General features: G+C 37.8%; 1 protein-coding gene across 12 annotated transcripts in view; it reads left to right on the top strand.

The window, feature by feature from the left end:
* Positions 1-25,912, top strand: part of LOC150091249 (tyrosine-protein phosphatase Lar-like) — a 1,641,114-nt gene that overhangs the window by 1,146,239 nt on the left and 468,963 nt on the right. For all 12 annotated transcript variants that reach the window (XM_090374921.1, XM_090374965.1, XM_090374991.1 and 9 more), the window contains one exon: positions 18,693-18,977. In XM_090374921.1, coding sequence (XP_090231047.1) covers positions 18,693-18,977 — 285 coding nt within the window. The remainder of the gene's footprint in view (positions 1-18,692; positions 18,978-25,912) is intronic.

Here is a 25,912-nt window from a genome sequence, read left to right on the forward strand (position 1 = left end):
GAAAATATATTTTAGCGTCCTTAAAATGTTGTACCCAAGTTGCAAGGCTTGAACAGCTTTATAATGGGCAGACTATCTCATTACACTTAGACTCTTTAGAGAAAAATCCAAGTTGGCACGTTTGTTTAAAATACTCCATCTACAAGATAAACTCAAAAAGAAAACATAACTGTTGCAAAATACTGAAGCAGTCAACTTCAGGTACTGTGGAGGCAGCTTTTCTCTGAAGAGGTTAAGGGGCTGCACATAGTACATATTCTGTATACTTAATGCTTTTAGAGAGTGATTGCAGCCCTTTGTCCTCACCTTTCATAACAGCTGCATTGTCATACAACTGACCAAGAATGTTGTTCAATGTCAGGTTACAATCATCCAGAACTTGTTTCTCTTTGTTGAATAAAGTCACAGATAGAAATGTGACAAAGGGGAAGTCAGAGGGGAAACAGATAGCAGTCTCAACCGATTGTGGTTTATCTATCTTAATTTTGCAAATTTTACAAAAACATGTGAGCACATTGCTAGGACATAGCAATGTGCTCATTAGACATGCTTCATTAGCACATAAGCTAATGAAGCTTTTGCTTCATTAGCTTCATGGTAAATCTGTCTTTGTTTCACACCTGTACTTGTCCAGCAGACAACACAGCGATATCCCCAATGGCAGAAATTTCTGGTTCCACAGGAAGTAGCTATTGTCAGTGATTCTTTTCTCAGGGAATGTAGGAAATATATTGTGCAACAAAAAAGATAGGAATAGAATCACAGAACGTTTACCAGGAGCAAAGGTTAATGAGGTTGAGGGGCAGTTATCTTTTACGGCACAAGAGGCTATGTTGTTGTACACATTAATACTAAAAATATTAAGAATGATTTTTGAAATTTACTTAACAGGAATAGAGCAATATTGAGTAAACGCCACAATTTAGGATTAAATTTGAAAATATTGGGAATTTTTTTTTTTTTAGCATTAGCAGTGGCAAATGATACAAGAAAGCAAGCTTATACAGCATCAGCAAAAAACAAACAAACAATAATAATAAAATAACGACATCTCCCATTCCACCTATTCCCCCAATAGTTTGTCTAGTTCTTCCTTGAATTTTAAGCTTTCAGCTTCCACAACATCAAATTGAAGTTTGCTCCTGTAATCAGCCACCCACTGGCTAAAGACAAACTTCCACACAACTATTCTGCAACTATCCTTCTTCAATTTGAATTTTTGAGTCTGAGCAAGATGAAGAATCCCATCAGCATTGAGCTTGCTCAATCCATTCAAAGCCTTAAACACCTCGATCAAATCACCTCGCAGGTGCCTAGTCACCAGATACCACAGTTTTCAGAATTGAAACCTTTCTTGGTAAGAGCACCCCTTTGTTCTGCTCTCCAATCTCGTTGTCCTATATACTATTCCAGTAGCTCCACATCCTTCCTAAAATGAGGCCTCTAAATCTGTATGCAGTACTCAAGATGTGGCCTGATTATTGACTTATACAATGGGATAATCATCTTATCCCTGCTAACAAAATTCCTATATATTGTTGACAAAACTCCATAAGCTGTCTTGGAAGCCTGTCTGCATTGCTCAGAAAACTTCATCTGACTAAGAGATATAGCTCAAGAATTAAACCTAAATGGATGTCTGATGAATTTACGAAACTAGTGTTAGAAAATAAAAATGCATGGGATGATTTTAATTTATCAGAGGAAAGAGAAAGCCTACAATAATTATAAACTAGTCTTAAGTGGGGTCATTAAGGAAGTTAGGCAAGCTGAGTCGAATTACGAGAAATCTTAGGCTGAGAATGCAAAGAAAAGTAGCAGAGAATTCTTTGCTTTGTTAACCCAGTGATATCCAACTTTTTTTTTTTTTTTTTGGCTAAAGGATAAAACAGATAAAATGCTGAAAGTTGCAGGCCATAAGACCAGCTCCTTCCAACTAATGAATTTTTGAAATAGAATTCACTTTTTGTTATCTCCATTTGCAATTTGTTTTTTTTTTTTTTTTTTTTACATTTAATAAATAAATACAAAAATCCACCAATTATTAGATAATACTAACATTCCAATTATGTGTTTGTAATATTATTGCTAAATAAAATATGGAAAGCAATATAGAAAAATCAAATATTAATGAAAATGAATGTATTCAAAAGTGAATGTGTCATGCTAATTTTAAGCTTGTGGAATGAATAACACTTGAACGCTACCTCCAGAGCCATACACTGAAAGAGTGGGCTGCACACGGCCGATGGACTGTTGGTTGAACACCCCCATGTGTTAACCTTAGATAGAAAAGATGAACCACTTTGGTTCACAAGATATTAGTATTAGTAGTGGCAAATGATGCAAGAAAGCAAGCTTAAACAGCATCAGCCAAAAAAATAAAAAATAAATAAAAAACCTTCCCATTTCACCCATCCATCGCCTCCAATAGATTTAGTTCTTCCTTCAGTTTGTTCAAGCTATAAGTTTTGTTCCAGAAATCAATGACCTGTTGGCTAAAGGCAAACTTCTGCACATCTATTCTGCAACAGTCTTTCCTCAATTTGGATTTATGCCCCCTCATACGCACAGTCTGAACAAAAGGAAGAATCCCATCTACATTGATATTGCTCAATCCACTAAAAGCCTTAAACACCTCAATCAGATCACCTAACAATATAGAAAAATCAAATATTAATAAAAATGGAATGAATTACACCTGAATGCACCTATACTCCAGATGCTGCAATTTGCAGAACTGAAGCTCTTTCTTGGTAAGAGCACCCCTTTTTATCTTTCACCAATCTCGTTGCCCTTCTCTGTAACTGCTCCAACAGCTCTACATCCTTCCTCAAATGAGACCTCTAGACCTGTATGAGGTACTGAAGATGTGGCCTGACCATTGCCTTTCACAATGAAATAATCACCTCCCTATCCCTGCTAGTAAAATTCCTGCTGTATATCATTGATAAAACCCAGGTCATTTCCCCTACCCTGAGCATAGTGCCACATAGTGCCACATAGTTGGTAATTTAAGTTAGAATTATTGGTTTCCATATGAACTACTCTGCATTTTTCAATGTTAAACCTCAATTGTAATTTCTCAGCCCATCGTGTAATTTTTCTAGATCTTGTTTCAGTAGAATGCCATCATTGCTGTTATTACCACCCTATCAACCTTCTTATCATCTGCAAACTTAGACATTAAACCTGATATACCTTCATCAATATTATTAATAAATACAGAAAACAACAATGGCCCGGCACCAAATCCTGGGGACTCCACTGATAACATTAGTCCACAAAGAGCAGTGCTCAGATAACAACTCTGTCTGGCTCTCTTTCATATTAATGGCATAATTGTTAATGATATTCAGATTTCTGATAAACTGAATAAATATTTTTCATCTGCATTCACATATGAAGTGATTTTTAGCTCATAACTGTATCAAGTTATAACTGAGAGCTAAATAATTTTGTGATAACTTAGAATTAAGTGAACATATTGAAGCTAAAAGTAACTAAGGCACCTAAGGCTGATGGCATCTTTCCATTTATATTAAACAAACAGCAAATGAGGTAAGCTAACTGGGCTTACCTCTTATAATTAGCAAGCAGCTTGATTATCTTAGTGATTAGCTTGGTGAATTCAGTGGAGGTCCTTGCAGATGCAGATGTACAAATATCCTACCTATTCACAAAGGGGGAATCAAAGGGCAGAGAGTGATTTGAGATCTCTAAGCTTGATTTCTTTTCTAGGGAAAATAATAGAAAAAGTGGTTAAAGAAAGTATCATCTTGACAGAAATGCAGTTATACAGCAAAAATGGCATGGATTTGTTCAAGGGAAATCTTGTCTAACCATTCTGATTAGCTACAAAGGATGCAGTAACAAAGGAACTGGATGAAAAAAAATAATTTTGATATCATATACTTAATTTCAATAAAACATTTATTACTGTTCCATATGAAAGACAAACTGGAGAAGCATGGCATTATGGGAAAGTTACTGCTGTGGATAAACGGATAATTGAGTTCCGGAGACAGAGTGGTTATTAATGGGCACTAGCCTTCTTCAACTAATGCTATTAGTGGAGTCCTTCAGAGTTCAGTGCTGGGCCTATTACTGTTTCCAATGCTTATTGAAGATATTTGTGAAAATATTTTCAGTCTAAACTTGCAGATGAGTTAAAGGTGGACAGTGTTGGTTAATGACAGGAACAGAGAATGCCACTGCAACAAGATCTAGAAAGGTTAGGCAGATTGCCTGAGAAGTGGCAAAAGAGGTTTAAATATTGATAAATACAATAATGCATATGGATAACAGTAACCCCAGAATAACATACCAATTGGTCTCCTACTGTTAAATGTTATTCTGGGATTACTGAAGTTAGCAGAGAGTGAATAAGATCTGGGGAATTATACAGTCTGAAGAGAAGTTTTCTGAACAGTGTAGCTAGCTTATATGGTTTTATCAATGATATACTGAAATTTTGTGAGTGGGGACAAGTAGGTGATTATCCCTTTGTATATGGCAACGGTAAGGTTGAGATCTCTAAGCTTGAGTACTCCATACTGTTGGGAGCATTATTTTAGGAAAGATGAGTGGCTGCAGAGAAGACTAACAAGGTTAGTCTTTCTACGGAAGAGTATACAGAAAGGTATTCTTAAATACCTTTTGTGTACTCTTCTTAGAAAGAATAGTTCTACAGATTGTAACACCTGGAAAGTAGGAACTTTCAAGGATACCTGATTTTGAAGTGTTTGACTTGTAAGGTGCAGAAATTTGTGTGCAAAAATTTGCTTTTAGATATTTTTGAAACAAATGTCCATTTAGTGATGTGGAAGTGAACTATTTTGATAAATACAAGGAAGGATTAGACAAATGATTATACAGGATGGACAGAAAATTTTATTTATTTTTTTGGTGCTATATAAGCTTTTTTCTTGCTTACTTTGTCACTAATATCATCTATATTCATCAGTTCATGGTTAGCATGTTAACCAACGAATGTGCATTGGTTAACAAACTTGTAATAAATAAGCAGGGAAAATGGCCATGCTTATTTACAACAATCAATTTTGCTCATAACCTATTATTGAAATATGTTTAATCTCCAGTACAAAGGCAACCCCTCATCTCATCTGTCATTAGTATGGTGCATAATGGTCTTTAGCTGCCATTGCACCATAAAACTTCCAATAACAACAACTGTCATTAGTATGTCATGACTTTTGAAGTAATGATGTGCATCATTGCAATATCCAGTGTCCTTACATTTTGAGGGTCAAGTTTTAAAACAGTTTTTGTATGCTGGCTGCTAGATGATTTACTCTGGACCAAACCCATTTGTAACTCTCTAGGCAATGTCTGAGTCAGCTAGTATATAATGTCACTGCCTTGTTTTTGCCAGTTGTCCATTACAGGGAATTTGAATGGTGTATGTGGTGGAATCACTGTTGAGGCCATATGTCAGGGTGCTGAGTACGTTGTTACTGTGTATATGTCATATACAAAATTTTCATTAATTTGTACATGTTCCCTGTGCCCCTTATACTTTTATCTTACATATTCACTGCATCATGTGATAAGCGATAAGTAGAAAATTTTTTTTATTGGAACTTTAGGTTTTATCACACAACCTAAACTTCCAATAAACTTCTGTATTCATTTCACAAATACATGTGGCTTTAGTTCCAATTTCAGTGATGCCCATTTTGTCTCCAATCTGCCAAGCCTCACTTTTTTTTTAGGCCTGACATAGCCGAATGGTCAGGAGCAAGAGTGCAGTAGCACACGCTCTGTGAGGGGACTGGGATTAAGGATAGTTGGGGCCCCTAGGCAAATTATATTTGGGAGGCCCCCCCCAAATAAAAAATAAAAAGTTAGGTGCCAAATAAATGAAATTTTGTACTTTTGAATTTTTCGCTTAAATTAATCAAGATTTTCATGATGTTTACTGAAAACATTAATCTATTTTAGAACACTATAGGAAAATGTCTTGGCTTGGGGCCCCCCAAAGCCTGGGGCCCCTAGGCATGTGCCTCATTGCCTTAATGGGTAATCCACAACTGTTCTTGTTTATATTCCAGTGCAACCACCAGGTTGGTGGAGTTTATCTAAATCCGGAGTATAAACAAGAACAGTTTTTGTTTTTTTTTTACCCTCACAGAATTTTAGTTATCATATACCTCAACCACCACACATTTCATTTCTCCTAATTTTTGGCTCTATGTGCATTTTGCTTTAAGAGTGGTACTTTTGCATATGGCCACTCTGATATTCCTTTTAAGAGTCCTATTAGGATTTTGAAAATGGTATATTACTTCAAGAAGAACTAGACAAATTAGACAAGCAGGCTGAGATGTGGCAATTGAGGTTTAATATTGTTAAATGCAAGGTATTGCCACAGTAACTTACTCTTCGGATGCTATAACCCTCAAGGTAATGGACAATAAAAAAAGAAGACCTGGGGTAATAGTGCAGTCCAACATGTACTTGAGAGTAATGCAGATATGCTCCTAGGACAGCTCATGGTATTCTGTCAGTGATATAAAGAAATTTTGCCAACTAGGATAATGAGGTGATTATCCCATTGTTTAAAATATATTTGATCAGTCTCAGTTTTTGACCCCTTTGGCTTACTTTATCCCATTAAATCAAATTCTTTCATTGGCTCTATCATTTTCTGCACTTCACAGGTCATCCAAAACGTTTTTTACTTCACTTTTCTAATCTTACTTTTCTAACAGTGAAACTAATTTTTTTTGGTAATTTTAATGTTCACAATTTCAACTGTCTTAATTTTTAGTTATACAGACCAAGCTAAGGCATTAGTGATTGCTAATGCTGTTGAACAATGCATCTACCCATCAGAATACACAATCTTAATTACACATCCACACACCCTTTATCTTTTCCTCACCAACAACACTGTTAATGTTAGCGGTCCTGTTGTTGTTTTGGTTTTTAGGAGCATTAGCAACTAAGGCCATATTGCTCCGGGGATATGTGGTGGTCATTCCCTAACCTTTCCGCATCCTCCATATTTGGTGGTGATGGGCTCGAACCCGGGTCTAATCAAGAAGCATGTGCTATGCACTGCTGCTCCTGCCCACCTGGCTACGGAGGCGCCGTTAACGGTCCTCTGTTCAGATGAAAACTTGATTGATGGCTCTTCTTTAGTTAATTTTCTCTCTTTCTCTCTCTCTCTCTCTCTCTCTCTCTCTCTCTCTCGTATTACTGTTCTCTGTCTTCTGTAGGGGTGAAATCCTGTATTTTTCATTCCACTCTAAAGTCTCATATTTTATCTAAATCTTGGTTTTTCAGTAAATATGCTAAAGCTGTTCAAGAAAAAAACATAGCATAATGTAATTGGCTAATATTCAAATCTTTAGCTTCATTGTCTGCCTACACTAAAACTTAAAACAGATCCAGAAAACTTATTAATCAATCTAAACTCAATTTTAAATAGGTAACAGTAGGAAACTTGTTTCTTGGCTAAATTGCATTTTTTTCTGGTCTTTGGCAAAGCTATTGGTTAGAGACCTGAAGGATAAAATAGTTACAGCTTTTTTCCTTCTGGTCAGAGTCCATAAGGATAAAAGCTGCACTTTTTTCCACACACAGTTCCACCTCTGTTACAACCTGACATTCCATCCCTGTTACAAGCTAAATGTTGCTTGTAACAGAGTAACCATCATTATTAGTGATCATCCTGGTAATGTTGTGAACCTCAGCTAAAGATAAAGCCAACTTATTAGCATCGTGCTTTTCCTGTAACTCTTGCCAAAATTTGGCTTTAAATTTCCCTTGTGCTAGGAATCTTATCAACCAACCTCAAACTCTTGCAACAATAATCTTGTTCCCATACCAAGCATATGCCACTGAAATCTCAAGAAATTGGGTGGCAAGACCTGCCAGTGTAAATATCTAAAATACTGGTGTACTTGGTCTGCCTCCATGGTGCATAGTATAGGCAATGATGGGTCCCATTAGGGACTCAATGGCTAAAAGGCCAGGTGAACAATGGTACAAAACATTACACACCACAAAATCCATACGCTTTTAAACCTCTGGCCTCTACAATGTTCTGTATCACACCACAATGTATACTATGTGGAGATGGGGGGACCCCTGGTGCTGTTAGACCCTAAACACACTATACACCAAGCATATTATACCCAATTTCACTTACCTCAACTCTTTCCAAAATAAAGGAGAATCCAACTGCCACCTCTTAGACTACCTCGCCCTTCCATCTGATCAGTGATTGCAAACATGGAATCCATCCACTGATGGATTTCATTGCTTGTGCTGCTTATATTTGGATAAATTAAATGAAAAAAGTTTGCAAACTGAAATGGTTGTTGTTGATATTTCTAAGACTTTTGATCCTGTTTGGTATAAAGGCCTCCAAAATCTTTCCCACTAATGCACAAGATGAAGAATTGAATCTCTTCTAAGGTCCAGTTCTTCCTCCTGTGTTTTAATGATTGACTGGAATTCCTATATATTATTTTGCCAATGATAATACACTACTTTCCACCTTCCAATTAGATAAACTTTGCTCTGCACAAAGATATTTAACTTGTCAAATGTCCACTGTCAGTTCCTGAAAGAGAGTCTGTTCTTCTCATATTCATGTTCAATAAAGCTGCTTGGATTTCTAGACAATATGGTATCTTTGTTCAGGATCATCCTAACTTCTTATCTTTCAGCAAAAGCACATCATAATTATTGTTTCTACTGCATCAAAACTGTATTTTATTTTTCATTCTTGGCATTACTTTTCTTCTAAATGGTTACTGAGCAGATTCTTAATGCATGAATAATCACTGCTGCTATAATCACATCAAGAGTATTACTCCCTCTTGTTGCCTCTCTAACATTCTGCTGTAGAAAACAATCCTCCAATGAATCCACAAAAGTCTTGCTAGCATGCGAGTGACCAATCCATAAGTTCCAGTCAATATCTGCAAAGTTAAAAACCCCATTATAAGACATTCTGGATTACTGGCCCCCACTCTTTCTCTTTAGAATTATTCATTATACTCATCAGAGCCATTAGGTCTATAACACACTCCTACTCATTTTTGCTTTCCCATTGCTTATGTCACACCAAACTGACTCAACATTGCAATGGCCACCATATCAACTGGATGCACTGCCTTAGATTTTGTGCTTCTTATCTAAGAGCATAACTCCTCCCTCACCTATCCTGTACATTGTACTCTTCATATTCGAATTCCACATCACATGTAACTGGGCCCCGGGGTGCCAAGCGATTGTGACAGCGATTTCTCTGTGCTTTCACTGCAATTTTCAAAAGGTGAATTCTCATTCTCTTTTATGTTCTTCTCCTTAATAAATCCTTTTATTTAATAGCTGCTCTTTTTTTCAAAAGTACTGATCAAGAGAAAGAAAGGAAAGTAACCTTTCTTTTTTTCATATTTAATAGACTAACTCCTAATTTCACTTGGTCACACCAGGCACTGCTCCTGCCTCCCCATGGCGGGGCCAGTAACCTTGGCAGAAAAGTTCATCTGTCAGGGGCTAAGAGGAGCCAACATAGAACAAAACATGTTTCCATCTATAAAGTCGACAAGCTGTCGGCCAGATACCGAACATGAACATGATTTGTCACAAGCAAAGAGCTTGAAAACCAATCTCTTGGTGACAGACTTACCAGCATTCTTAATAATGCACTCACTATCAGAACAGCCTCTCAGTAAGCTATCCCCTTTTCTAATCCAAAAACACCTGGAAAGTATTGCAGGGTCTCCCAAGATGGTTAAGAGACTGCAGTCAGGGGACTTACTTGTTGAAACTCTAAACCACAGGCATTCTAAAAAAACTACTAAAAATTACAAATTTTGCTGGTATTCCAGTTAACATACTCCCCATGCAACCCTAAATACATCAAAGGGTGTAATATCTAGTTGGGACCTGATGAATGTGACGGAGGAAGAAATTAAAGAAGAGCTTCAGGAACAAAATGTAATCGCTGTAAAAAGAATTATGGTCAAAATAGACAATATATACTCATACCTACCAGAAATATCATTCTCACCTTTAACAGTCCAAATCTTCCCTCATCAGTAAAAGCAGGATATCTACTTTGCCACACTCAGCCTTTCATACCCAATCCATTGAGATGTTATAAATGCCAAAAGTATGGCCACTCTCAAACGACATGCAGAAGGTAACCCAGTTTGTCCCAACTGTGGATCCTCCGATCACATTCAAAGTGATTGTTCGGTGAAATAAATGATCTGTCCCAACTGCAAAGGCAACCATTCTGCCTACTCTACGACATGTGAGAGATGGAAAACGGAGAAAAAAATTGTGAAATATGAAGTTGAAAATAAAGTTAGTTATCAGGAAGCAAGAAAATTAATTGTACCCACTGTCCCTAAACTGCATATGCCAATATTGCAAAAAAATACCAAACAATAGCAACTCAAACTGATGTTACCATTCCATCAAACAGATCAGTCTCTGACTGGGCTCGGGCTGTCCTCTCTCAGCAACATTCCAATCCCATTAAGCACTCAGACCAAGCAAGCAATATGCCTCTTACGATACCAGTGAAATCTCCTCCTCCACCAGTATTTGCTACTACTTCAAATAATCATAGTCCTCCTTCAAAAAAGATTATTCAGGATACATCAGTGGATGCAGAGTACACATCCAAACAAGAAGATCCAATTCTGGAAATATTTGTAGAAGAAGAGGATATGGACACCTGTTGCCCTACCTTTTCAAAAAGAGACAAATCAAAGCCTGAATGCCATAAGACAGCCACGTCAGCTACAGCTTCTTCTAAATTCAAGTAATGCCTAACATCTTGCAATGGAATTGCAGAGGCTTTCGTAGCAACATTGACGACATTCAGTACTTAATTAACTGCTACTCTCCAGTTGGTTTCTGCCTGCAAGAAACCTATTTAACTGCTCAAATTTCCATTTCCATAAAAACTACTCAATCTATAGACGAGATCGGAATACATCAGATTCTGCTCGCGGTGGTGTAGCTATTTTAATTAGCTCAAGAATTCCAGCTGGGAAATCGCTCTCCAAACCCAAATCGAAGCTGTCGCTGTGCATCTGATTACTCAGACTGCTTTAACACTAGTCTCAGTTTATCTCCCACTAAATCATACTTACTCTTATAATGACCTTAACTTTTAATACAGCTACCCTCCACTATCTGCCTGCTAGGGGATTTCATGGCCACCATCCTTTATGGGGATCATCTAAATTAGACAGATGCAGCTGTCTGAAAGTTTACTGAAAAAACAAAACCTCACTCTTCTTAATAGTGGCTCGCACACCCATATACAGACTTCTAATGGACAGACTTCTGCCATTGACCTATCGATTTGCTCCCCGATACTGTTTTCAGTCATGCAGTGGTCCTCTCTGGATAATCCCATGGGCAGTGATCATTTTCCAATTGTTTGTAATCTGATGACTACACAACCACCATTAGACCAACCGTGCAGGAAATGGAAATTCTCTAAAGCTAATTGGGACAAATTTCAGTCAGCAATCACACTGGACAAAAAAATTATACAACTATATCCCATAGATGAAGTTACTGATTATATCACTTCCTGCCTTTTATTTGCAGCTAAATGCTCAATTCCGTTATCAAATTCCAAGACTCAACGCCATTTCAACTGTTGGTGGAATGAGGAATGCACAAAAGCTAAGAAAGAAAAAAATAATGCATGGAATTTATTTCGTTAAACTCCAACTACAGTTAATCTTATTAACTACAAGAAACTAAAGGCAAAAGCACATCTCATTCAAAGACAAGCCAAGAAAGATTCTTGGACTCAGTTTGCATCGATGATCAATAGAAACATGAACCCACGATTAATATGGAAGAAAATTAGGCAGCTTTCTGGAAAGTTTCCAACTGTTCCTTCCCCAATTCTTTCCTGCAATGGTCTAGACATCTCTGCTCCTCTGGATATAGCAAATGCCTTAGGCAAAACTTTTGCTCACGTCTCAGCTGCTTCCACCAACACTCCAGAATTTCAGAAAACTAAGACCACCACAGAACAGACACACACAACTTTTGAACCTTACTGCTAATTCCATATAACCAGCCGCTCCAATACTGTGAACTTTTGCAAGCCATCAGAACAACACGCAACAGTGCCGCTGGGCCAGATGGAATATATTATGTTATGTTACAGCACCTTGATGATAAAAACTTACAAATGCTGCTAGCCTTCTTTAATCAAATCTTCCTGGGAAATGTTTATCCCACTTCTTGGCACCATGCTACAGTTCTGGCCAGAAGCGGATTAAGGTCGGTTGAGGCCCTGGGCTCAGAAGAAAATATTGGGCCCCTTAAAAAAAAGAGAGATAGGGAAAATAAAAATACATGTTAACCATTTTTTTTAAATAAATAAAAAATATTATGTACTATTATGTATAATGTTTTATTTCCAATAAAATTTGAATATAATATATGTATTATATTATATTTGCGTCTTTTTTCAGCCCCTGATAGATGTCATTTCATTTTTCTAGCTACCACTGGTAGCCTATCAATGAAAAGAAAAATATAAAATTTAATAGTCTGAATGATTAGAATACTAGAGAACAGATTTTTCGTTATAGTGCAATAAATTAATGATTAATTAAAATTCAAAAATTATTCATAAACTACGAAAATCCAGGCGCTGATGTAACAACAGGAATTAATTTTATCTTAATATAATTTCAACAATATACGATATACACATTATTGCGTATATCGTAAGTCTGCACTGCAGGAGAACCTTTGTAAGTACAAAGTAGCAAATACGATTCTATGGCTCCGATGAGCGGTAGCACAGCCTATGCAGCGTAGTATGTGTATAGTATGCAGCATATTAATGAAATAATGAAAATAAGCGAATATAAACATACTATCAGGTTTTACCGCCGATTGTAAACTTGTACGTAATTAAAATTGCACAATGAAACCAAACTTTGTGTCATTAGAAAAAAGTGTCAAGTTTGGGTTTTGAGGGGCCCAGGGCGTGCGCCCGGTATGCCTGCCGTTAAATCCGCCTCTGGTTCTGGCCTTTTTGAAACCTGGAAAAGACGCCTCCAATCCTAATAGTTACAGTAAAATTCTTGAAAAAATGATTCACAGTCGACTCACTTGGATCATTGAAAGAGAACCTCTGCTAAGTAATAGTCAGCATGGCTTTCCCCAAAACAGGTCCTCCTTTGATCTGATGATCAAGGCTGAATCTAAAATTCGCAATGCCTTTGTTAAAAATGAACATCTAGTTATGGTCTCCGTAGATATAGAGAAGGCATTCGATACTACTTGGCGTTATGGCATTCTCCATGACCTCCATAATCATGGTCTATGTGGCAACCTGCCTATATTTATTAGGAACTTCCTCAAGAGCCTAGGCCTCCGTAGCCGAGTGGGCAGGAGCGGGAGTGCAGTAGCACACGCTCTTTGAGTAGACCGGGGTTCAAGCCCCTGACTGCTGAATACGGTCGATCTGCCAACCCGCACTGGACCAGCGTGGCAGATTATGGTCAATTTCCCTCAGCATGAATTGTTGAGGAGGCTTCCATCCTGCAGTGGGTTGATAATGGCTGCACTTTACTTTATTTTTTTTTTTCCCTCAAGAGCAGATCTTTCCAGGTCCGATATCAAAATTCCCTTTCTACTACATTCATGCAGGAAGGAGGAGTACCACAAGGGTCAGTTTTGAGTGCAACCCTGTTTGCCCTTAAAATTGATTCCACAAAAAAACTCCCAAATACTGTAGAGGTGTACCTTTATGCTGACGATCTCTCTTTCTTGCTATTCTCACAATATGAGATCTATCAAAAGGCAATTGCAGATGTCTCTCAATAAAGTACAAAAGTGGGCTGAGCTCAATGGATATCATCTTTCCCAACAGAAAACAGTGCAATCAATGCAAACTGCATGCAGATCCTGAACTTCGGATATCAAATTCAACCATTCCGATTGCTAGAAATATCAGATTCTTGGGACTAATCCTGGACAGTAAGCTGAACTTCTTTGAGCATGTTAAATTATTACGTACTACCTGTGTCAAAAAGATTAAAATGCTAAGAGCTTTATCTGCCCTGTCTTGGGGAGCAGGTCGTGTGACTTTGCTGCTCTTATATAGAGCGTTGATTAGATCCCGTTTAGATTATGGTGCTCCAGTTTATGATTCTGCCCGAAGGAGTGTACTACGCTGGCTGGATCCTATTCAACATAATGCACTGCGGATTGCAATTGGTGCGTATAGGACACCTCCAACTCATAGTCTATACATTGAAGCTCATGAGCCCCCTCCATCTCTGCAGAAAAATGCTGTTACTTAAATATGCAGCCAAAATACAGACTTGCTCTCTGCATCTTATTCAGCCATACCTTTTTAATCAATCACTAGTTAATCTCTATAGCCATACCTTTTTAATCAATCACTAGTTAATCTCTATAGAAATAAACCAAGTAAAATCCGACCAGCTGACCTACAGCTCCTTGAAATATCACAGAACTGGAATGTTCCTCCCCACAATAGGCAACAGATAAAGAATTACTCTCATCCACCGTGGACCCCCTTTCCTCAACTGACCTGTGATACTTATTTTCTACAATGGGGAAAGAATCGCCTACTGACACTGAATGTGCAAAAACTCCATGCTAGCCATATTCAAAGTTGTGCTGACTTCTTGCTGATATATATGGATGGTTCCAAATTTCTTTCAACTGTTGGAGCAGCAGCAGCAGTAGTGTTTCCCTCTACTATCATATCAGCTTCTCTTCCACCTGAGCCTAGCAACTTTTCAGCAGAACTGTATGCAATTCAATTAGCTCTAGAAAATTTGACTCTACACCCATCTGCAAAATATATAGTTTACACTGACTCTCTCAGCTCAATTAGAGCAATGCAGAATCCCTCTCAAAAGAATCACCATATTTTAATGAAAATCAGGAGTTTGCTATTGCAAATTGATCATCGTCAACAACTAGTGAAGTTTTGCTGGATTCCAGCACGTTCAGGCATAATCCTGAGCTGGATATATCATCATTCTTCTCTTTCTTGGCGATTCCTTTCTAATTCTCTCTCTCTCTCTCAGGGTAACTCGGGAATTTTTTTTTTTTTTTGGCTGGTGCAGCATAAGCCTCAATATTCCTTGCACCCTATGGCTTATAATAATAATAATAATAAAAGGAAATGAACTGGCTGATATATCTGCTAAAAATCCATCAACCTTAGACTTAACCTCTCTCTTCATTCCGGCTTCTGATTATAATATCATAATTCAAACAACATGCCATGCACAGTGGACAGAGCTTTTCCAGTTGAAACAGGACCCAAAATTATGGCACTCATGCATTCAGACAATTTGGCGAGAAGTGGTACTCACACGGATTAGAATAGGGCATACCCCATCTGACTTACTTCCATCTACTCACAGGCGATGATCCTCCTCAGTGTTCACACTACTTAGAACATCTAACAGTCAAACATTTTTGATTTGATTGTCCACACTATCAACCACATCGTACTTCAAAATCTGGTTGATGTAATATCAAGATATGATGTAATGTCAACGGTTCTTCAAGAACCTTTGACATTACATCATATCATTGGAGAGGAGGCAAATATTAAGAAACTTTTCTGCTTTTTTAAAAAAAATTGGGGTGTATAATCTTTTATGAATAGGTTTCAAAACTGAAATGAAATTGAACTGCTTTATTCTTAAGTATTTTCTGATATTCCTACAAATAGGTGCACTATAGCCATAGCGGTTAATGCCCCAATAAACAACCATACCACAGACACACACACACATGTAACCGTGTGACACTGTCTCTGATATCCCAACAATGTCTGCATTTGTTGACTAGACCAGTACTTCAAATTTATTTATGCTCCTAGCATTGGTATACATGCAAGTATACATGCACCTGTTCTTAATCCTAGTTACCCTAAAATTGTCCATGTATTTACTTGTTTCATGATGACTCTCAGAATTCCATAATCTCCAGCACCTTGCTTTCAAGGCCATTGTTTGTTCCAATAATAGCAGTGCAAAAATCACTTTTAGTTATTATTAGTCTGTGTATTCCCCAAGCTAGCAGTTTTCTGACCCTCCTAACACTGCCTTGATAACATCAGCAAATAGTCTTGCACCCTTTCTATTTAAGTGTATACCATCCCTGTAAAAGCAGTCTCTCCTATAACACAGACCACAGTGAATTCTACCCCTATGACCCTTGCACAATCTCCCCAGGGTGGAATTCATTGACAAGGCTTTCATTATATACTTCCTCCTATCGTGTCTGGGCAGAATTGCAGTCATTTTCAAAAAATAATCCTAACTCATGACTTTTTTTCGACATTGCCCTGAACTTATTATTATTACTAGCCATATAGTGGCAAGGAAGCCTGAGGCTTGTGCTGCACCAGCTAAAATAAATTTCCGAGTTACCGAGAGAGAGAGAGAGAGAGAGAGAGAGAGAGAGAGAGAGAGAGAGAGAGAGAGAGAGAGAGAGGAATGACAATATCCAGCTCAAGACCCTGGGTGTGCCAAGCCCATACTCACCAGATGTGAGCCCCTGGGGATGAGTTAAGTAAGTCTGCATATCTCCTACTGTTAACGTCAATGGTGTTCACGTGTACAACAATATCACCTTTTTGTGCCCTTAAAAGATGATATATGCTCTACAACTCATCAACTTTTGCCCCTGATAGCCACACCCTGGTTCTATTCCACCTATCCTTTTTTGCACAATATCTCTCCCATTTCCCTGATAATAGAACCACCGACAACAGCTAGCTCCTGTGGAACCTGTGCACTCTGCTGTGGCGTTTGCCACTGTTTTGCCTGATGACCAAGTGCAAATTCTGGCATTGATCTAGGAAGCTGAGAGCTTGATGGGCCCCAATTTATTCCTTTGAGGGCATCCACCCTGTCCTTCAAGCTCTCATAAAGGCCCATAAAAACACTGAATTAGCAGCTAATATTATCACACTCCCTACATCGAGCACTCACAACGACATTATCTTTGGCAGTATCACTTCCTGTTCCTGAAAGCACCATAAATATCAAACAAGCCGGATGTTTCATAAGGCTTTTTTTTTTTTTTTTTTTGGAGGACAACTGCCCTCTCATTATTCCCCAGAGCCACAGCACTCCCACTAGCTTGAGTACTTTGCTTGCTGCTCTGGTATGAGGCATCATTTTCATTCAAATTCAATTAGATAGTATGAATCAGAGCTGTATTACTCAATATGTTCTACGTTGGTAATAATATTAGTAAATTGATAAGAGGAGTTTACCTCAATATAGTACGTGGAACACTTCCCGTATTACTCAATATGTTTTACGTTGGTAATAATATTAGTAAATTGATAAGAGGAGTTTACCTCAATATAGTACGTGGAACACTTCCCTGTATTACTCAATATGTTCTACGTTGGTAATAATATTAGTAAATTGATAAGAGGAGTTTACCTCAATATAGTACGTGGAACACTTCCTAATAATATTAGTAAATTGATAAGAGGAGTTTACCTCAATATAGTACGTGGAAGTGTTCCACGTACTATATTGAGGTAAACTCCTCTTATCAATTTACTAATTCAAATTCAATATAATTAAAAATATTACACTAAACAAATATATGTAATGCAGTAATAACACTATGCACCAGTTATGCTATGAAGTTTGCATTATTAATTATATATAATTAAAATTCAAATGTTCTTATCAAAACAAAAAAATGTAGGCAGAAGTTGAGTGTGGTCCTTAAGCGACTATAAGTAAAAAAATTCAACACATAATCAGAGAATCACAAATAATTAACTACACTTCTAATTCTAAATGAAAAGTTAAATGCAGTAATAATCCTAATCCAATTCACCATTTTCACATCAATAATACCACACTGCCCAGTTTATGTTATACATATTAAGCTATACCATTTGAAATTTATAAGTTAATTATAATATATAACAAAATTATCCAACTAATGCCAACCTAAGTGATTCAAACTTTAGAGCTATCTATTTATCACAATTAAAAAATTAGAATTCCCCTATCACCTGCTCTATAACTATAACAGTGGTGGAAAGATTTGAGCGATGCAAAGGTTTTATGTATGTTAAGTAGTAACATACAAAATCTCTAGCTAAATTAAAAAATAAACTAATGAGCATGACTAGGACTATAAAGCTACTTATGGAGTATGAGTTAATATGACAATAAAATGGCAAAATTTTTCAAAAACTTATCCATTTCTAATTATTAGAAGATGTTTCTAATGCAAAAATATCTCTGCCTGTAACCCTGCAACTAGACAAAGTGGCTGCCATCCCTCCAGCTACAGCAGCAATTGAAGAGACCAAGGTATTCTCAAAGATGGATATTGAACACAGAGATGCATATGCATACTATTTTCAGATTATTTCAAATTAAACAGTATAGTTTATTTTACTCTCTTCAAATAACTTGTTTTGAAGTTAGCTGCAGTTAAAGGTAAGGTGTTTTGTTTTATGTAATTAATAAATATTACGAATGATACCAAATACATGTAAAAGTCTCCATTTTGTTTCTCAATTGTTATTTGAAAAGTTAGTGTACGTATAATAATTAGTTGTAGAATTGTACATCTTGAATATCATTTATAATGATATTAATGTTAACTATTAAATTTAGTCCCTAGTCAACCACTCAATCTTCGTGCCGCAGCTACCTCTTCAACAACTGTTCAGTTATTATGGACCCGACCTGCTCATACAGGAGAAAGCATTGTTGCCTATGAACTATACTGGAATGATACATTTACACAGCATGAATACCATCGTACTATCCCTGATGTGGAAACATATACCATTGGAGAACTTTATCCTGACACTTTATATTTTGTTTGGGTAGCTGCTAAGTCAAAAAGAGGAGAAGGTGCTGCAACACCACCAGTTCCTGTTAGAACTGAGCAGTATGGTATGTGATTTTATGCTATCTTTAATGTCAAAATATATTGCCTAGTTTATAAATTGAACAAAGATTATTATTATTAAATTCAACATCCTCCTATTAGAAATAAGGTACTGTGCATAACCCTTAAATTTTTAAGATTGGTGTGTGTATGTGTTTACACACATACATACACTTGCTTTCCAAGTAGTGCTATTGGATAGTGAATCAGTTCTCCAAATACAATTATATTTAAATTAACATATCCAAAAACTCACTTGAATGCTCTATGCATTATGCTTGGTAGACAGCAGACTTTTGACTAAATGTCTTGAAAACTCACAGTAGAAAGTCTGCTGGCTGCCAGATTAAGTCCACCTTTTACCAAATTTTTTTAAAGCCATAATGCTTTTGCACAACGAACGCTCATGAACCATTGACTACCCTGATCTCCATGAGTGAATTCATCCCATAGTACCTAGGAATGATATCAGTGACTGACACAGCATACATAGTGATAAGATGGGTAATGCCTGTTATTTTGTGATGCAATGAGAAAAGGGAAGGACCTGACAGAGTTTGAATGGGGAATGATTTGTGGCACTAGGAAGGTGGCAACCAGCTTCTCAGCAACTGTAGCCCTTGCCTGCCATAGAGGGCTACTGTAGTGAAGGTGTGCCACGATTGGTTAAAAGAGGGACACAACCATCCAGCTTCTTCAAATGGGAAGACCACAACCCACTGGTTGAGAGTTGAGGAGATCAGCAGTTGGCATGTGCTGTCTGGGACAACAGATGGCTCACGATCCCTCAATTAATGACAGACTACAACGAGGGAGCACAGAGAACATTTCTGAGCATGCCATCCAGTGAATGCTGTTATGGATAGGCCTGCAGGCGACCTGTTCGTGTGTCCATGTTGATCAACTGTCACTTCCACCGCAGTGGGTATGGATGCACCATTCCTGTACATCGGATGACTGTAAAAGAGTCACCTGGTCTAATGAATCGAGGTTCCAGCCCCATCATGCTGATAGATGGGTGCATATTCAACAGAGAGCAGGTGAGCAGCTGCAACCAGACTGGGCAATTGGATGAAAACAGGTGATAGTATCATGGTTTGTGGGATGTTTCATGGACATCACTGGATCTCCTCGGGCCCCATTGAGCATATCCCCAATGCAAGTTCCTACCTCTGCATTGTTTTGGACCAAGCTTTACCCTATATGGTGACTGTGTAGTTTTGAATGAGGCCAGATGGCACTGGACTCGTTCATCAAGGCAATATCCTCTCACAAGGCCCACACTGTGTGATCATGTCCAAGCATTTTATGTGCTCCCCTGGCTGCCAAGTTTCCCTAACATGAATAAACATTTCTGGAATGCAGCTTTTGCTGGTCCATGCCAGTGCTTCACTCTCTCTCTCTTTTGCTAAACTTTGAGATTTCCTTCTGGCCACATGGCCCAGGATAGCTAAGGACAACTTCTGTGGTCTCATGGAGTCAATGCCATGTTGGATGAAATCACTTATGCTGTTATCATGATGAGAGATGGCCCAACATACTATTAGGTGGCTATAAATATTTGAGGCTGCAGTACTTATGATAAAGTTTGCTGTTGAATGTTGATCAGTTCACCATATATTAACTCATGTGAAATGTTTGCATTGAGTTTCTGTAGACATTTATTTGTATTGATTTTTAATAACTGTACTTGATAGGGAAGGCAGCCTTTATTAATTATTGAATATGTAGGGCTACATATTCAATACTCTGTTGGCAAAGAGAAGTCTAAGATGGCCACAAAGGGTTAATGGCATCACCATCCAGTACATTATTAAATCCCTAGCATTGTGGCTGTGATGAGCCGAATTGCAGTGTAATGTAATATGTGTTATTATTCTAATAAAGATTTCTAAATTATCTCCTCTGAAAATCTTTGAAAATATTTGTTGGACTCTAATTTAGAGACCAACAAATTGAAAGAGAGAGAGAGAGTGTAATTCCGGGCAGTATTTTTGTTGCACCGCAAATTAAAAACTGTAGAACAACCTATAGACTCTGTTAGCTTAATGGCTTAACAGAATCATAGCAGATTTTCCCCAAGTGTTTACACAACTGTATTTGTTAACTTTGCCTTTTTAATTATATACTATATACCATAGCTTTTTAATGAACCCCATGGCAGTCTAGTCAGCACAGTATATCACTGTCTGCCACTCATTTGGAGATGGCTGGGATTCTATCCCTTTTGATGATTGGAGGAATATTAAATCATTGTTATCAGTCAAGGCTATATTTAACTGATCTCATGTTGGTTCCCCCTCTAAGTCATTCCAGATTTTTCAGGCAACACATCAGCATTAAACTTTCCTAAGTGGAGTAACCCTCCTCTACAATTTTAAACAAATAGTACACATATTTCTACAGATAAATACACTATATGAATATGAGTGGCATGCTCTGGTGCCAATAAAATAGTAATTTGAATTTATTATTAACTTTTTAACATTTTAAAAAGCAAAACAGGTAAATAAACTAAGTGTACTAGTTTTTCCTGCCATCTCTATGAGCCCTGGTCCAGATGGGATTACTCCTTGGCAATTGGGGATGATACCTGTTAAGGTATTGGTTGATGTCATGAATGTGCTTCTCTGGTTGGATTCTGTGCTTCATAAAGCTTATACTATTTTCTTACTCAAAAAGGCTGAATTGAAATTACCAGGTGAATTTAGACCAATAACTGTACCATATGTATTACTTATGACTTTTCATAAAGTGTTGGCTAATCGCTTGATTGCACCTTGACCAAAGGCAGTAAGCTTTCCTGCCACTTGATGGTGTGGCAGAAAATGTGTTAATATTGTAGTCTTTGATCACTAGTGCTAGGAAGGACTTAATATTACTTCATCTAGCCTCTATTGATATTCAGAAAGCATTAGCATTAGTAGAGGCATTTGATGCAAGAAAGCAAGCTTATGCAGCATCAGCCAAAAAAAAAAAAAAAACCACTTCACCCCTCTGTTCGTTCAAAATATCTGTCCAGCTGAGCCTTAAACTTATTTAGGCTATCAACTTCCATGACAAGGAATGGAAGTCTGTTCCACCAACCAACCACCCGCTGGCTAAAGGCAAATTTCCGCACGTCTATCCTACATCTGTCTTTCCTCAATTTGAATTTATGCCCTCTCAGGTGATTATTCTGAGCAAGAGGAAGAATCCCATCAGCATTGAGCATGCTCAAACCATTCAAGGCTTTATACACCTCTATCAGATCACCTCGCTGGTGCCTAGTCTCCAGACACTGTAATTTACAACACTTAAGCCTTTCTTCATAAGAGCACCCCTTTGTTCCATTCACTAATCTTGTTGCCCTTCTCTGTACTCGTTCCAGCAGCTCTACATCCTTCTTGAAATGAGGCCTCCAGACCTGTATACAGTACTCTAGGTGTGGCCTGACCATTGCCTTATACAAGGGAATAATCACCTCCTTATCCCTGCTAGAAAAATTCCTATATATCATTGACAATACACCATGAGCTACTCTTGCAGCCCATCTGCACTGCTCAGAGAACTTCATATTTGCCTGCACAACCACTCCCAGGTCCCTTTCATTCTCTACCACTGTCAGTGTAGTACCACAGAGTTGATACGTTGCTCTGGGATTGCTGTTTCCCATGTGTAGTACTTTACATTTGTCAATGTTAAACTTCATTTGCCACCTCTCAGCCCATCTGCTCAACCTTTCCAGATCCTGTTGCAGCAGCATAGTGTCAGTAGTGTCCTTGACAACCCTGCCTACCTTTGTATCGTCTGCAAACTTCAACATTAAGCTTGATATACCCTCATCAATATCATTTATGAATACAGAAAACAATAATGGACCCAACACTGAGCCCTGAGGGACTCCACTAATAACATTAGTCCACAACGAGCAGTGTCCATTGATTACCACTCTCTGTCTTCTCCCCCTCAGCCACCCCTTTATCCACAGCAGCAATTTGCCTCCAGTGCCACACTGCTCCAATTTGTGCAGCAGTCTTCCATGTGCAACAGTATCAAAAGCCTTTCTAAGATCCAAGTATATAATATCAAAGTTATTCCCTGCATTCAGTTCCTTTGTGACTGCATCATAGTATCCAATCAAATTGGTCAGGCAAGACTTCCCCTTAACAAAACCATGCTGTGTCCGAGCTATAGCTGAAGTCTTGTCTAAATGATCCTGCAATGCTTCTTTAACTAGTGCCTCCATTAATTTTCCTGGAACAGAAGTTAAACTCACAGGTCTATAATTACTTGTGTCAGCCTTTGATCCTCCTTTGTGAATTGGGGTCACATTTGCACATCTCCAGTCTGTGGGTACCTCCCCTGAGTCCAAGGAAGCTCTCATAATTATGGCTAAGGGTTTGCTTACTTCCTTTGCTGCCTCCTTTAATATAACTGGATAGATCCCATCCACCCCGGGTGCCTTTCTTGTGTTTATCTTCAACAATTTCTCCTCCACTTTACTCTCAGTTATTACAAATTCTCTAGCTTACTGCTAGAGTTGAATACACCTCTGGCTTTCCCCTCGCTAAATAACTCCTCATGTGTGAATGTCGATGCAAAATATTCATTTAGTTTGTTAGCTACCTGAGCAGGATCATCAACAGTTGACCCATCGATATCAAGTGGACCAATCTGATTCATCCCCTTCCTTCTAGAGTTTACATAAGTAAAGAACTCTTTGCTGTTTTCGATAGTGTTTCTTATGTGGCCATTATGAAAGCTCTACAGAGGAAGCATGTACCAAGAATGTTCCTGAACTATATCTATAAATTTCAGCAGTTCTGTTAATTCGAAATGAGGTTTAAAGGCATTAAGAAGCAAATTGTCCCACTGAATGGGGTACGACAAGGGGACCCGTTGTCCCCGTTACTTTTTAACCTTGTACTCAATTTACTATTTTTAAAATCGCCATCCCATGTGGGTTTTAATATTAATACTTTAAAGATTAATGCTATGTCTTTCGCTGATGACCCCCCCTCTTAGCTGCATCTATGGCAACAGGACTGCAATGCCTTTTAGATTGTGCTCACAATTTCTTTGTGGATAGAAGCCTTAAGATAAATTTTGCAAAGAGCTGGAAATTGTCTTGGACTGCCTCTGGCAGAGACAAGAAAATTAAGGTGGAGGGCCATAGCTTCTTAGTAGGACACTCCAAAATGGCCTCTGGGGATATATTCTTTACTTGAAAATGCCTAGGGGTTGGGTTCAACTCCTTGAGGAAGTCATCAGCTAATATCTTCCTGGGTGATTTGCTGGTAAGGCTTCAAAATGTACCATTCAAGCTCCAGCATTGGCTGTTTATCCTTCGGACCTGTTTACTTCCTCAGTTTTATCACCATCTGGTCTTCAGAAGGATAATGGCTTCTAAACTTTGGACACTCAGGTACAAGCTGCTGTAAAGCATTGGCTATGGCTTCCCAAGGATGTCATGACAGCATATTTTCATACCAATGATATCAAAGGTGGGCTGGGTATACCATTATTTCAACGGTGTACCCACCTACTTAAAAAAGGAGTAGCTAGAGGCTGCAGCTTTCCCCCCTGTGAATTAACTATATGTCTGACAAGTTGTCAGGCTGCTCAGAAAGAATTGAATGCTGCCATTAAGCTGTTGCAAGATTGAAGAACAAAAATTGAGAATAAAGCATCTATAAGGAAACGATAGTCATCTCTTACACTCCTCCTTTGATGGTAGTTGTGTTAAAAACTCGGCACAGGTGAAATTGCAGCATCGATGGGTTGGCAATGGAACTAAGTTGCTATCCAGCCATGCCTTTATTGATCTGATTAAGACCAGAATCAAAGCCCTTCTTACCCTCTCCAAGTCATCTCGAGGGCACAGTATTGATTGACAATATTGGGCTGGATGCAATGCAGTCGAATTGCTCACCCATAAAACCCAAAGCTGCTGTAGAACTCATGGCATCCAAGTTAAACAGCATGGTGCTGTGGCTAGCCTGGTTGCAAATAGACTGTCACAAAGGGGATGGGAGGTTCAAAAAGAGCCTTGCTTTACCACTCAAGAAGGATTGCAGAAATCTGACCTATGTGTGAGAGAGATGACTCTGTCTACCTCCTAGATGTCCAAGTTGTAGGTGGTACCAGTTTAGATCTTGAAGAAGTTCATTGTATAAAATCTTGGTATTACAGTTCTAATATGGATTTGAAACAGCAAATTAAAGATAGGTATAACAAATTTTCGGTTATCTCATCTATCACAGTCTCATACAAGGGAGTTTGGTGCAGATCCTCTGCTAGCCTGCTCTTGAGTATGGGACTGTCTAATTCCGACTTAAAAATTATCACATTGAGGGTGCTGCTGGGTACTTTAGGCTGTTGAAGGATTCATCAGCGAATGACATAGCATTTCTGCTGATGATCACGATGTTTCATTTTATCTGTATGTAAACATTTATTCTTTCTCCCGATGAAAGAAATTTGTAAATTAAAAATAATAATAATAATAAATAAAAATAAAAAACATATCCAGCGCAGTTAGATTGCTGCTTCTGAGTGCTGTTCAAGAGCACAGTGGCTGAATATAGTACATGTAGTATATGTATTGTTCAGAAAATGGGGAAATCTTTGAAAATTGTCATATCTCATATTCCATGCTCTCCATTTAAATGGTTTGGTACCTTTTTTATATATCAAGACATTATGACCATGACTCCACATTCTAAATAAAATGTATCATAATTTGTTTTCTATGTATTAGCTGTTTTTATTTTATTTTTTTTTATTTTTATTTTATTATTATTTTATTTATTTATTATTATTTTTTTTGCTTTAATTTTAGGGCAAATGAAGTTATTCCATTAACCACAGAATACTCTCCAATTTTGTTAATGCAGAAGATAGCACTCTGACAATAACAGAGGGATTTAAAAAAAACTGAAAACATTTACTTTTATTC

This window comes from Mastigoproctus giganteus, chromosome 1, assembly GCF_048544385.1.
Source record: "Mastigoproctus giganteus isolate SK-2022 chromosome 1, ASM4854438v1, whole genome shotgun sequence".
NCBI lineage: Eukaryota > Metazoa > Arthropoda > Arachnida > Uropygi > Thelyphonidae > Mastigoproctus > Mastigoproctus giganteus.